At 39.3% G+C, this 13,953-nt stretch overlaps 3 protein-coding genes across 3 annotated transcripts in view; 1 reads left to right on the top strand and 2 right to left on the bottom strand.

Moving 5' to 3' along the window:
* Positions 1-13,953, bottom strand: part of LOC134816441 (RNA-binding protein PNO1-like) — a 95,900-nt gene that overhangs the window by 30,642 nt on the left and 51,305 nt on the right. The window lies entirely within an intron of this gene.
* Positions 9,280-11,604, top strand: LOC134817527 (uncharacterized). The gene is made up of 2 exons (XM_063826671.1): positions 9,280-9,436; positions 9,668-11,604. The coding sequence occupies exons 1-2, from the start codon at positions 9,286-9,288 to the stop codon at positions 11,071-11,073; spliced, it is 1,557 nt and encodes a 518-aa protein (XP_063682741.1). The 5' UTR covers positions 9,280-9,285; the 3' UTR covers positions 11,074-11,604.
* On the bottom strand, positions 11,970-13,510 carry LOC134817000 (nociceptin receptor-like). Its single transcript, XM_063826061.1, has 4 exons — positions 13,204-13,510; positions 12,899-13,034; positions 12,125-12,659; positions 11,970-11,993 (listed from the first exon to the last, which is right to left on the bottom strand). Exons 1-4 carry the CDS (start codon positions 13,508-13,510, stop codon positions 11,970-11,972), a joined length of 1,002 nt encoding a protein of 333 aa, XP_063682131.1.

Raw genomic sequence — 13,953 nt, 5'->3', positions numbered from 1 at the left:
TGAGGGTAATGGTTAAGGTTTATCACTAGCGACCTTTTCATCTGACCACAATATCGCAAAATGCTATGTTGTATGTCACGTGACAAATTTAGCCGAGGGTCGGAAGTCGGAGGTCGGAAGTCAGTGGACTCTGTTGGAGTTCGGCGGAGTCCAAGCTCCGCCGGACTCCGCCGGATTCAAGTCCGCCGGAGAGGTCCGCCGGAGTCCGCCAAGCACTCCGCCGGAGTCCGCGGCGGACCGGAGTCCGCCTAGTGGCTTAGTTCGCGGCGGACACTCCGCCGAGCCGCCGCGGAGCCGCTCGGAGTCGGCGGCGGACTTTAAAGTCCGCTCGGAGTCCGCTCGGCTCCGCTCGGAGTCCGCCAAAATGTATTCGAGTCCAGTGTAAATACATTTTGGCGGAGCACCGCCGGACTCCGCTCGGATAGTGCCAATATTTCATTATGAATATAATTGAAATAGTTTAGTTCAACTAAGTAAGTTAGCTGAAGCGATAATTCATCTTATAATTAATCATTTGAAACATATATATTCAACTAGTTCCACACGTACTTGTTATAAATGTTATAATGATCGTGTGATAAAGCAATTATAGAATGGAAGAAATAAGTGCGACAGTAGAGCTGATAGTAAACAGTATCAGAACCAAGGAGAATAACAGAAGGCGGAAGAACAAACGCAGAGTTCTGGAATTGATTGATCAGTTTGAAAAGTTTGATGTGAGTTCGACATTAGAAACAGCAGGAGGTAAGCATCGGGTGCAATACCGTGTATACTCACTATACATTATGTTTTATTATCATTAATTGCCTTGTTTGTAAATTATTATTGTGAAACAAAAGTATTTTATTGCGGGACTTTGCAGATGAATAGGTTACATCAAATAAGTACTTCCTGTTCTTAATGTTCAGGTGGTAACTTACTTTTTTTTTATCTAGACACTTATTTTACTTCGGTGTATTCCAACAGCCACAATGTTACACAAGTGCAACCAGCCAATTACAGGAAGCCGAAGGATCTTTTTGGCCAGTGACGGTTAAGGTAGTGTGTACCATACTTTCTTCGTCCGAGACTTTGCTGCAATGTGCAGCTCCTCATTTAACCCTCACACCCGATTTCTCGAGTATTCGGCTGAGTAGACCGGGGGGGCTGCATAGACCACTCATGATCCTTAGCTGAACGTCGACGACGCTCACCCCACGACCAGGCAGTCAGTGGGTTTCGAACTCGCAACCTAACGATTGTAAGACAGGCGTTCTAACCAACTGCGCTACCTGGCCGTGAACTTAAAATCAATCAATTTCTGTTAATTTCAGATCTCGGGAAGATACTAAGTAAAGATGATGAACTGCAAACAGCTTTAACTTCTTTTGCAAAAGAATTTAAAGTGGCACCAATTCTCGATTTCATATCAGATCAGGGCGTCAAAAAGGCGAAAGGTAAACAAAAAGCTGGTAAGTCAAAGAAAACATGCCAAGAAATGTGGCCACAGACAAGCTTGAAAGGACAGGAAAGAGACCCATTGGAAAACACAAACAGCAAAGAGTTTCAGCCAGTTTTAGTTGAGCCGATTAAAGGGAGCAGCCTAAGCTGTGATCCGGAGAAAATTGCATCAAAAATCAAGGAAGCTCAAGAGATTCCATATAGTGATGCTTGGGACCTTCCCATGTTTGATTTCTCCTGGGACCAAATCATGGAATACATACAGGGGTACTTTGGGGCTGAACGGTCAAACATCCTGAGCAGTATACTTAACCGTAACCCAATCTTTCCCAGAATGGTCTGCACAGCTGTTAAATATTGGAATGACAGGCAATTGATTGTACCACTGCTTCAGATGGTAAATGACGTTTTTGAAAGATCGTTAGATTCAAAGGATACTCTTAACTGGTTAGTAAATAAAAAGGTGTTGTTGGCAATAGCTCTTCTGGCTCTTTTCCTTGATGAAGAAGATATTTTCAACCGAGTTTTAGACATATTTAATATATCAACAATTACCCTGACGTTCCACAAGATGGAAGACGTTTTAATAATTGTTTCGGGTGCCCTTAGTTATGTTAAACGAATCAAGACACATTCGCTAAACTTGCCACGGATCTTGTGTCTCATACATTGTATGAAATATTCTGCAATCCAATTGGATGAATCTGGTTTAAAGAAAACTAAACGTATACTTGTGAATGAGGGTATCGTTGATGCTATAACTGTGCTGTTATACAAAGATTGCGACTATCTGTGCCGAAATCAGTATTTGAGCATTATTTTGATAGACTGGTTTAAAGAAGAGGTGAAACCTGTGGATCTGCTGCCCATATTTCCAAGTGCTGTCCAGTTCTTAAACAGAATGGTCAGCCAAACAGAACTATCAGAAAAAGATGATGTCGTTATCGATATTTGTATACATTTTCTACAGTTCTTTATTGAAAAGATATCGTGTGAATTAATGGTGATGGTATTGAACGAAGATTGTATTGGCTTTATCATCTGTGCAGCAAGATTGTACCCGAAAGGACAAGACCAGATTCTAAACATTCTTGGCCATGCAGTTGCAAAAGATAAATCTGGAGTGATCAAAGACATGGTAAATAGATTGATACAGTACCCACTGCTCTTGCTTGGTCCAACTTAAAATTATCATCAATGTTTTCTGGCGCCAGGAAAAAAAGGAGTAGATAAAATGAAACATGTAAAATCATTTACTTCCCTATTAACATTAACTAACCTTTATTCTCATGTTCATCAGATCCACCGAATATCGTTACCAAAGTGCATCATTAATTTTTAACAGTATAAAGGCATTCGGTGAAAAATAAATTGTTGATAAAAGCGGGCTTTTAAAAAAGGCATTTTTTCTTTTTCATTGATATTTACTTATTATACCTGTTGATGATTTTAGGGAGAGTTTTTCTATTTAAAGAAGTATCATAACCAGCCACATTTATACTGTATAGTGTTTACTCAGTATACTCGTTTTTCAGAACGATTTAGTAGGTATATAATAGAGCTACTGAGTACTGATCGGTGATATACTGATTGGCCAGTGGCTACATTGTACAAATTTTAAATGTCATCGTTTTGTAAATGAAGTTTTTTTAATTAACAAAACATGTCAACTTTCTTTGACACTTCTTGTATCATTTTGTGGAAGTTTATGAGCTGACCATGATACTCGAATGAATAAATGGCAAATCGCGACCTATTAGCTTTAATTAATAGCTTCCCCTGTTTCCCAAGTTTCTATTTCAATTTATCAATTAGGTAATACATTTTGGTTCCAATATCTCTATATGTTACAAAGTTAAGCTTGCCTTAGTTACTAAACAAAGTAGTTATTGTAGTTATTTGCTGTGCACGTGGTCCTGTCATTACGAGTCTATAAAGCCATCCCTCGATCAGCATGGCTACCAAATACGGCATCGTTAGTCTCACATACCTGTGTACATAGAATGCAATCCATTGTAAAGGAGTGAGACCACCTCTTTTGGTAAGCTGCTTTAACAGGAGGTATGTCGCCAGAAACCCACTCAAGGCAAGAAAGAATCGACAGATGGAAGACCATTGTATACCAACATGAAATTCCTTCGCTTGGTGAGCTCTGTTACGTACGAATAACCACCAATGAAAGAATGAATGATGCTAAAGAGGCGTACACATGACCAAGAACCACCCAGTTGATACTGAGAACCCTGATTCCGTTCAGACAGAGCACCTGTCCCGGTTTCGTAGTGAAGAGAGTCTCCATTGTCCTCTGCAGAGTGAAACACTTAGCTCCGGCTGGTTTGAGCTTTTATACTTCTCTCTTACCTCGGTGGACGGAACCTGCTTGTCAACATCTTTGTGCGGGTTTTCCTCTGCGTCAATTAGAACTGTCGTATCGTCCTTGCCTTGTTCCAAAATGCTAATAATTATTGGTTCCAGGAGGTACCACAGTGTGCCTACCACTACTAAGATTACGAAGAGGGAGACTATTGTAACTGCTGCATAGGCAGGCGGGAACCGGTCACTGCGGCGGAAGTCACTGCGGCGGTGGACGGTACAGCGGAGGACGGTACAGCGGAGGACGGTACGACGGTAGTTTCCAAAAAGGTTGGACGGTACGGCGGATCACATGACACCCACTTTACTTTGGACAGTACGGCGGTACTACTACTAGAAACTGTACCTAAGACAGAACTTACACATTCAACTTGTTTCTAAGTTTTGTTCTAGATTCGCATTATAAGTTTTATTTTTTCTTTTCTCTTTATCATTTTGTATAATTCTTGTTAGTTTAGTTGTTCATTTTTTTTATTCAGGGCTTTGCAGACAATGTAAATCGAGAATATTGAGTTGTTGAAAATATTGAGTTGTTGAAAAGTTAATATAACTTGACACACTCAATATAGCAATAATATCTAAATCCCACAAATCATTATCAAGGAGTTACAGCAATCAATAGTTCACATAACACTTCTGAGCAGATCCAGGTAAGTCAAGACATCATCTTCGTAAGAGTGGTAGTTCTGCACGATGCGGTGAATCCTCCTGTCCTTGTCGCTGTGAGCTTTCTTCCTCTTCGGTGGGTTCTCTCCAGGGATCCGTTGAGGGTGTAGAGTCGTCCCTTGCATCTGTCGTTCTTCTTCACGCACTTCCAAGCCTGTCGTCCATCCAGAGTCGGCTTTCCATCTTTGGAGTAGCGGAAACCACGTTGTAGAAGGTTCTGACTCTTAGCAGTACTCCCTCTGACCACCTTCACCGTATCTTCAACGAACATCGTTGTAGCTGTTGTACTCAAGTTGTAGTGTTGCAGTACTGGAGAGTGGAGATGGTGGTGCTAATGAGATAATCTCCTCAACTTTGATCCGCTTTATATACTGTTTGCCTCTATCATTATCTACGTTTCACTGAGCAACCTCTCTTCTTGGCTACGGTTGATCAGATTCCTGGATGCGATCCCTCGTGACGTGTTCTCATGCCCTTGTTATTACACATTGCATCTCGGCGCAGTGATATGAGATCTCACCGTAACAAGCTCATCGTGCACTCGCTTAACCACCGTTGTGCAGACCGGACACGATCTGATACGAACCAGAAAGTGGGTGTCATGTGATCCGCCGTACCGTCCAACCTTTTTGGAAACTACCGCCGTACCGTCCTCCGCTGTACCGTCCTCCGCTGTACCGTCCACCGCCGCAGTGACTTCCGCCGCTGCGTCCTATACCCGCAGGCCCCGGCATCGAACTCTTGTTTCACATCACACATAATAGTCCATGTTGATGGATCAGTGTGGATTATCCCTGATTTATTTATCAGATCAGCGATCTGTTTGAATACGTTCTGCAAATCATTTTTACTCTTACACTCGGGAGGACTGCAGCCTGTCTAGGTAAGAGCAAGGGGGGGGGGGGGAGCCTCCTAAAGTTAAAGCTGCGGTGACAACACAATTCTCATACTTGTACCCGGTAGCCTTATCCTCCAGTGCTCCTGTCCCGCACATCTCGTAGTTCCCCAGCAACAGGAAGTTCCCTGTAGTTACACCTGGACCTGGTTTACCCAGAGCGTTTATAAACGCTATACTCTCCGGGTTGAATGAAGCCAGACCAGATGTGAGTTGAGACAGTTTGGCAGTACATTTTGTAGCGTTGCCAAAACCCTCAAAACTCGCGAAAATGTTGTTGAAGTTTGAAGTGAAGTTTGAGGACATGGCTTGTCGGAAGATTTGCTTGTTTAGGATATTTGATGAGACTGGTAGTTGTAGGTGCCAAGGCTCAAGGGTTTGCAGTAGTAAGCGTCTGGAGTACCATAAGGAGGCATATAACTATATAAGCAGTGTCCTCCCCAGAAAGATCATTTACCAAAACCTGAAATGGATTTTGATATAAACAACAAATCATTGACTGAATTTTTGTTATCGGGAATTAGATGAAAGCAAAAAATGGATTGGCCGACATCTGTCCGACAGCGACATCTGTCCGACTCAGAAAATAGGTTATTTGGACAATAGTTTATGTCGGATCCTACCGTACGATTTTCTTGAAACTTTCCATAAAGTATGGTGGTTATAGGACGAATAATCTGTGTAAGTTTGAGCGAGTTTTTTTGTGCCAAATTTAAGATATTACCTTAAACACAAAAATATATCCAATTCGGTGGTTTTCAGTGGTTCCAAAGCATATATCTGGAGATCCAACGATACGATTTTCTTTAAACTTTCTAGATAGTAAGATAGCTTTAAGACAAATAATTTGTGCAAGTTTGGATAAATTTCTATGTGCCAAATTTGAGATATCACTTCAAACACACGAAAATAGTGCTATCGGACAGATGTCGCTGTCGGACAGATGTCGTGTTACCCAAAAAATGTGATCCCACCAATAATTATTGTTTAAAAGTTTAAACTAAAAGCATCATTATCTGTTGAGCATATATTAGAGTGCCATATATTTCACACGATTAAGCAAGATCCATAAATCATGTTAGTAAATATTCACTCAAAGCAGCGTCAGGAGAACAAAACATTCCATTAACTTATTTGACAGGACATGAAAAAATAACTTAACCATGACATCAACCGTGATGAGGTCACACAGTAGTTGGTCACCTGAAAGCTCTGCAATTTACAAATCTAATTAATAGACAGTTTTTATCACATGCTTATACATATGCTTCTCATATCATTCAAATCATATTAAATATCATGTTACGAAAACTGAGTTATAGCAAAAGAGCAGTGTCGGCATCTGGTCAGTATACAAAAAAAAACTACCCATAATCTTTTCTACTTTTCTCCATTCTTTACTCATCTCAAATAAAGCAAATAACAGATGGTATGTTAAATGACGCTGCAACTTGGAGGTTTATCAATAACATGATCAATTGCGGATAAGAAATTAGATGCACAGTTTCTTGCAACCGCGTGATGCTAGCTAGATACATATAAGGTTTCTTCTTGTGCTACTCAACAGTAGAAAAAAATGCCGTAGAGCGGACGTTGCGTGCACATCCAATGTAATCATAGTAACTTTTTCCATTATCGAAAAGCTGATAAGTGCACTGTGCAGTGTGCACTGTGCAGTGAGAACCTGGACTTGGATCGTGGGATCATCAACATTAATCCTAGCTAAAGTGAATGGTACTATTTTCAGTAGGTCAGTTTGCTGCACGGAACGAAGTTTGTATTTTTGAATCGAAAACTGTGGGCAAACCGCTGTTGGGTAGGGTTCCTTAGAGTTATTTACTAAAATACATGGTGCTGGCTGATCAATGTTTGTTTGGGCCCGGACGGTGCCGGTGGTTCTAATGACCATTTACTAAAATACATAAATACAAAATACAATATAGTATAAATATTATAATAAGAAGTTTTATAAATCCTATCCGTCCAAGTTAAACTTGAAGGGCGCTACACGCACGACGAAAACTCCCTTTAATGTGAGCTGAAGTAGACTACTAGTAGTAGAGCTACTGCTAGTAGCGCTTGAAATTGACAGAATTGAAAACGAAATCTGACAATTGTCGCGAAAACTGACAGTTTTGTGTGCTCAAAGTGTCGAGAAATACTGACAGTGCAAGACTGGGCACACAAGAGTGAGTTAAAACATCCTCCACACAACAAAAACTTGAATACACTAATAATAATCAATTATTAAAAACACACAAGCTCATTCTGCAGTCTAATTAGTCTTATCAGTACTCTTTATAGCACCGTTTCTGATAAAGTGTAGCTTATCAGGCTGCTCAGTTACCAGTCTTTTCATGTCCCTGACGAGTTCTCTTTGCTTGGCTCTCTGTTCTGGAGATCGATCTGTGCTGATAAAAACAGTTTTAAACTTTTCCGTTGCTCGCAGGTTTCTCGATTTAGCGAGAATCTGATTAACAATTGTTGCACTTGCCGCAGTCACTTTAACTGGTCTCACAGCCTTGCCAGGTTTGAGCTTTCCGACTCTACTAGCTTCGATTCTGGGTTTCTCTCCGATTGCTGAGAACACTTCACTGACCACGGTGCTGAGCTCCTCATTGTCCTGCTCCGATAAACCAAAAATCATCATATTTTTGTTTCGGTCTTCCTCCTGTACCACAGTTTTCACAACTTTCTTGATCATTTCAGAACTGACAGGCTTCTGAGATTCTGGACAATTCGCCTGTAATACCGAGCTGAAGGATTGGAATTCAGCCTTGACAGACTCTCCGACTGACGATTTAACTGACGTCTGCAACGATTCCAACTGTTCATTTTTGCAGGCTAGTAGTTCTGACTGCAGCTTAATGATGGTCTCCTGTGTCTCGAACATAAGATGTTTAACTGAGTTTGAGGCCATCTTGTAGTCCGTGGATACGACACCAGTGAACTCCTCCATATATCTTAATACCTCGTGCAACAAGTCACACCGCACACGCAGTGTCCTTGTTCATCTTCTTCACGCGCGAAGGGGATAGTTGCCCAATTGCTGTGATCTCCATCTCGTTCATAGCCTTGCTGAGAAGTTCAACTGAGTCACCCCTTAACATGTTGATCTCCTTTTCACCATACTCGCTGGGCGGGATGGTCATGGTCGTGTAACACGGTGATACACAAACCACTGTAGCTGCACGTTACAATCAACAGAGATAAGCACTAAGATAAGAGAGTAAGAAAAGAGCAACGTATGCAATTAATAAATACATGATCTTCCCAATTAATTTTTGCAATACGTTCATAATGTACAAATACAAAGAAAGTTTTTTTGTAAAATTTTCTTTGGAAATTTTTGGACATAAGTATTGAATTTCGTTACCAGGTGCATTTTGGTAATAGAATTATGATAACTCGATGCGTATTCGTATGAACGTGATGGATATTCACCTTCAACGTTCTGTTTTTTGTTCAAATTATTTGCATCCACGATTCCATACAAGCCCATCTAATTTATCAGTGTCTTGTTACTAAAATTGAGTTAATCTTAGGCGTGATGATGGTGAAGACACGTCAAACATAACAAGCAGTGAAATATTTCCCGTTTAGTTTTCTATTAATATTCGAGTCTTGGTCTTGATCTTTTATTTAGTGGTTTCTCCTTTGCTTCGTCATTCTTTGTCTTCCATTTCTATTAAAAATCGAATTTCTAAATAAAGATGTTCGTTCATTACTTTTCTTAACTGTAGAAGCGCGCGTGAGTAAATAATTCATTATAATTAGTTCAACTAGGTAACTGAGCTGAATATAAAATAATTCATCTTATGATTAAAATCATTTGAAACATATATATTTAACTAATTTCACACGTACTTGTTATAAATGTTTTAATGATCATGTGATAAAGCAATTATAGAATGGAAGAAATAAGTGCAACAGTAGACCTGATAGTGAATAGTATCCGAACAAAGGAGAATAACAGAAGACGAAAGAACAGACGCAGAGTTCTGGAATTGATTGATCAGTTTGAAAAGTTTGATATGGGTTCAACACCAGAAACAGCCCGAGGTAGGCATTAACCATTGGGTGTTAACATCTCGTTAGTCGTTTTTATTAACATTGTTTATCAATTATTATAGATTTAAGATTCCTACACAAAAAGTGCAGCATATTTCCACTTTTGTAAAACAGTAGTATGTCACTGCAGATAGGTCACATCCAATGAGTATACCTATTTTTAGTGTTTTGGTAGTAACTTACATCGTGAACTTAAAATCAAACAATTTCTGTTAATTTCAGATCTCGTGAAGATACTTATTAAAGACGAACTGCAAAATGTTTTAACTTCTTTTGCAAAAGAATTTAAAGTGGCGCCACTTCTCGATTTTATATCAGATCAGGGCGTCAAAAAGGCGAAAGGTAAACAAAAAGCGGGTAAGTCAAAGAATACACGCCAAGAAATGGGTCCACAGACTAGCTTGAAAGGACAGGAAAGAGACTCGCTGGAAAGCACGAGCAGCAAAGAATTTCAGCCAATTTTGGTTGAGCCGATTAAAGGAAACAGCCTAAGCTGTGATGAATTTGCATCAAAAATCAATGAAGCTCGAGAGAATCCGTATAGTAATGTTTGGGACCTTCCCATGTTTGATTTCTCCCGGGACCAAATCATGGAATATATACAGGGGTACTTTGGGGCTGAAACGTCAAACATCCAGAGCAGTATACTTAACTGTGACCCTACCTTTCCCAGAATGGTCTGCACAGCCGTTAAATATTGGAATGACAAGCAATTGATTGTACCACTGCTTCGCATGATAAAAGAAGTTTTTGAGAAGAGCTCGTTTGATTCAGAGGAGATTTGTCATTGGCTAGTAAATGAAAAGGTGGTGTTGGCAACAGCCCTTTTGGCTTGTTTCCTGAATGAAGAAGATATTTTCAACCAAGTTCTAGAAATCTACAATGGATCACCATTTCCAGTCAAGTACAATAAGTTGGAAGACGTTTTACTACTCGTCTCGAGTGCCCTTACTTATGCTAAACGAATCGAGACACATTCACTAGAATTGCTAAACATCTTGAATCTCATACAACATATGAAAGATTCAATCCACTCGGAGTTCAATGAATCTGATGTACAGAAAGCTAAGTGTTTCCTTGTGAAGGAGGGTATCGTTGATGCTATAACTGAAGTTCTGTCATACAAAGATTGCGACTTACCTGGCTTAATACAGGGTGTGAGCATTATTTTAATAGACTGGTTTAAAGAAGAGGTGAAACCTGTGGATTTGCTGCCCATATTTCCAAGTGCTCTCCAGTTCTTAAACAGAATGCTCAGCCAAAAACAAATATCGATTGTAGATGATTACATAATGAATACTTGTTTACATTTTCTACAATTCTTTATTGTTAACATACCGTATGAAATGATGGTTATGATATTGAACGAAGATTCAATTGGCTTGATCATCCATTTTTCGAGAATCTACTCAATAAGACAAAGCCAGGTTCTAGATATTCTCGCTTCAGCAGCTACAAAAGATAAACGTGGAGTGATCAAAGACATGGTAAAAAGATTGAAACAGCGCCCACCCACCTACATAAACTCAAAAGCTTGCTTGTTTAAACTTAATATGATCGTAATCCATATTTCCGGCGCCATGAAATATGATAGAATGAAAGATAACGCGACGGAATACTCTCAATGATAATTGAAACACCTTTTAAAGCCGAAGACATGCGGAATAAAAAACAAAGAAAATTCTGAGTCTGACGTACCCGACATAGCTTGGGATCTAGTCAACATGAACAATGTCTTCAGATCAGTTTACTCATTGATACAGATTTTAAAAATTACCCTTATCTGGAAACGATTTCACAATGCACAAACAATAAACGAATTCGCCTAATTAATGGCTGTCCAATTCGTGCATCGACCAAGTGGCCTATTTCAATTTGGCCTTGGGCATTTGAATGATTAATGTTTGAAAATAATTGTGTTTGTACTTTTAGCGTTGATTGTAAACTAATATCAATCCTCATGTTCAAATTCACTGAAAATCGTAATTACAGAGCAGATCATTAATTTTTAACAGTAAAACTAAAAGCATTTTGGTGAAAAATGAATCGTTAATTGTTAAAAGCTGGTTTTAAAAAACGGCATTTTTGCTTTTTCGTTCAATGATAAGATATTTAATTATTATATTATACCTGTGATTTTAGCAAGATTTTTCATTGTCAACAATTCTTGTGTAATTTTGTCTTTGATCATTATGGAAGTTCATGGTCTGTCCACACTCGAATGAATAAAATATGGCAAATCGCACCTTATTAGCCTTAGCTTTTCCTGTCCTAACTCCCAGGTTTCTATTTCAAGAAATCAGTTGGGTAATTCATTTATAGATATTTGGTTCTGTTAAAAACTTAATCTTGCCTTGGTTAGTAAACGAAAAACGTTACAGCTATAATTAATCACTCACACAAAAACTTGGAGATTAGATTTTAGGGCCCTGATTATCACATTCACGCGAAAAGTATTTTTTTTAAACACAAAATTCGGGCAGCGTCAAAAGATCAACCAATTGCCTTTCTGAAAACACGACAATTATGCTCGCAGTTTAATGATGTTCTGGTATCATTATTCATGAGAATTGAAATTTACAAGGTTACTGATGAACTGCACATGTTTGAAGATGATTGATAAGCTGGATTAACTATGATCCCCGAATCATTAGGACCTCTTTTCAAAAATACACTCACATGAGACACTGCATCTCCGCAGGTTTTATGAGTAAACCCCCGTTTCACCCTTATCTTGTTTATACATGGTTTGATAGCATTCGGGGAGAAAACGTACAACAAGGGGTCAGTGATCGCATTGAGGTACATGAAAACTTGGCAGACCCACATGAAGTGTTGATCAGCTAGATGTGTCACGTGGAAAGTAAAGTGAGGGACCCACGACATGGTGAATACAACACACACTAGGATAGCTCTCAGAGAAATGAGGAGGTTCCTGGAGCTGGGTCGTCTGTTTCGTAGCTGCCTGATGATCGCAGAGTAGGATATGATGTTGAAGAGGAGGGGAAGGATGTAGAAGAAACTAGCAAGAAAGTAGATGAAGATATCCCCCCAAGTATCAAATCTGCATGTGGAGGTGTCGGGGCAGAATCTGCTGAAGGTTCGACCCTGAGCGTATACAGATATGTTGATGATTAGTAGTACTACAATGGGAGCGATCCAGATGCAAGCGATAAAGTATTTCAGTTGTGTCCTGTGTTCCTGGTCTTTGTATCTGAGATATAGAATAGAAATCAGAATGAATGATTTAATGCAAATCATCTTTCGAATGGAAACAATCACCTTACAATTCAACAGTTCGACCACATTTAACTAAAAGAATAACATTTTAACCAAGTCATGATATGACTAAGACTCGGAACTGAGAATACGGCTGAGCAGATTAAAGTTAACGAGAAGTATGTCAAAGTTGAAAGCCTCACAGATTTTAATTATTATTTATTATTACCGGACCTGTACGGGAAGAGGACTGCAACTACTCTATCGTAGGTGAGAGGGACGATTGAAGCGAAGTTTACCATGGTGACGTATGTGCTGATGAGAAGAGACACGAAACACATTGTTTCTGTATTTATACCGTTGTAAATGGCTGAAAAGTGAAAATAAATTGGTTATAAACTTGAAACTCAGAAACTGGTAATAGCTCAATTTCTCTGAATATCTTTTAAAATTGTAATTTTTGAGCAATTTCAGCTGAAAACAATACCTTACTTTAATCCATATTCAATTTCATAAAAGTAGAAAGATAAAGAAATCACCTGGTCCTCTCACAGCAGTACCGTAAACAGAAATTAACAGGTCAGCTACAGCGAGATTCAAGTAAGTCATGTGATGTGATCTTTTGTACTTCCTCTTCACCAGGAAATGAATAATGATGACAGAGTTGACTAAAGTTGAGAGTGCCACCAAACTGATGAAACAAACCCCCGCTATATCCTGTACCTGCTCCGCATTCTCAGAGCTGGAGCTGATGGGTATCAGGTGGATGAGCTCTGAGTTGTAGGATAAGGTAGGAGAACAGGTTTCGTTGCTGCCAGTCCTATAAAATTTGTCTAAATCGGCCATTTCGAATTCGTATCTGAACAAAGATTTGCTAGCGATCGTTTGCACCGAAATGGATATTGGATAATCAAATTGCATACATCACGATAATAAGTTTATTTGTGATAAATTCAAAATTGGTTTGTATCAAACTCAAAAAATGAAATATCGAATCAACTGCTCCGAATTTCAATAAGGGTCTAGAATTTCAAACTCAGACTGGCTCATTAAACGTAAAGCTCAACTTGACCGCCGAACAATCTTCTAGCGTGATAAAGAACAACTGCACCTCCTCGCGAGTCGCGATGTTGAAGAGGGACAGATGGCACTCTAAATCCTAAACCTAAGGTCCGTTAATGAATGTATTGGACTGAGAGGATATATTACCAATATAGTCACCTATATTGAAATAGTACAGCTGTATTGTGTATAACACAGCTGTTCTAGTTCATAGACCACTCTTGATG

The sequence above is a fragment of the Bolinopsis microptera genome, chromosome 6 (assembly GCF_026151205.1).
Source record: "Bolinopsis microptera isolate Bmic1 chromosome 6, MBARI_Bmic_1.0, whole genome shotgun sequence".
Taxonomy (NCBI): domain Eukaryota; kingdom Metazoa; phylum Ctenophora; class Tentaculata; order Lobata; family Bolinopsidae; genus Bolinopsis; species Bolinopsis microptera.
The sequence above is the reverse complement of the archived record's forward strand: the minus strand, read 5'-3'. Positions and strand labels throughout refer to the sequence as shown.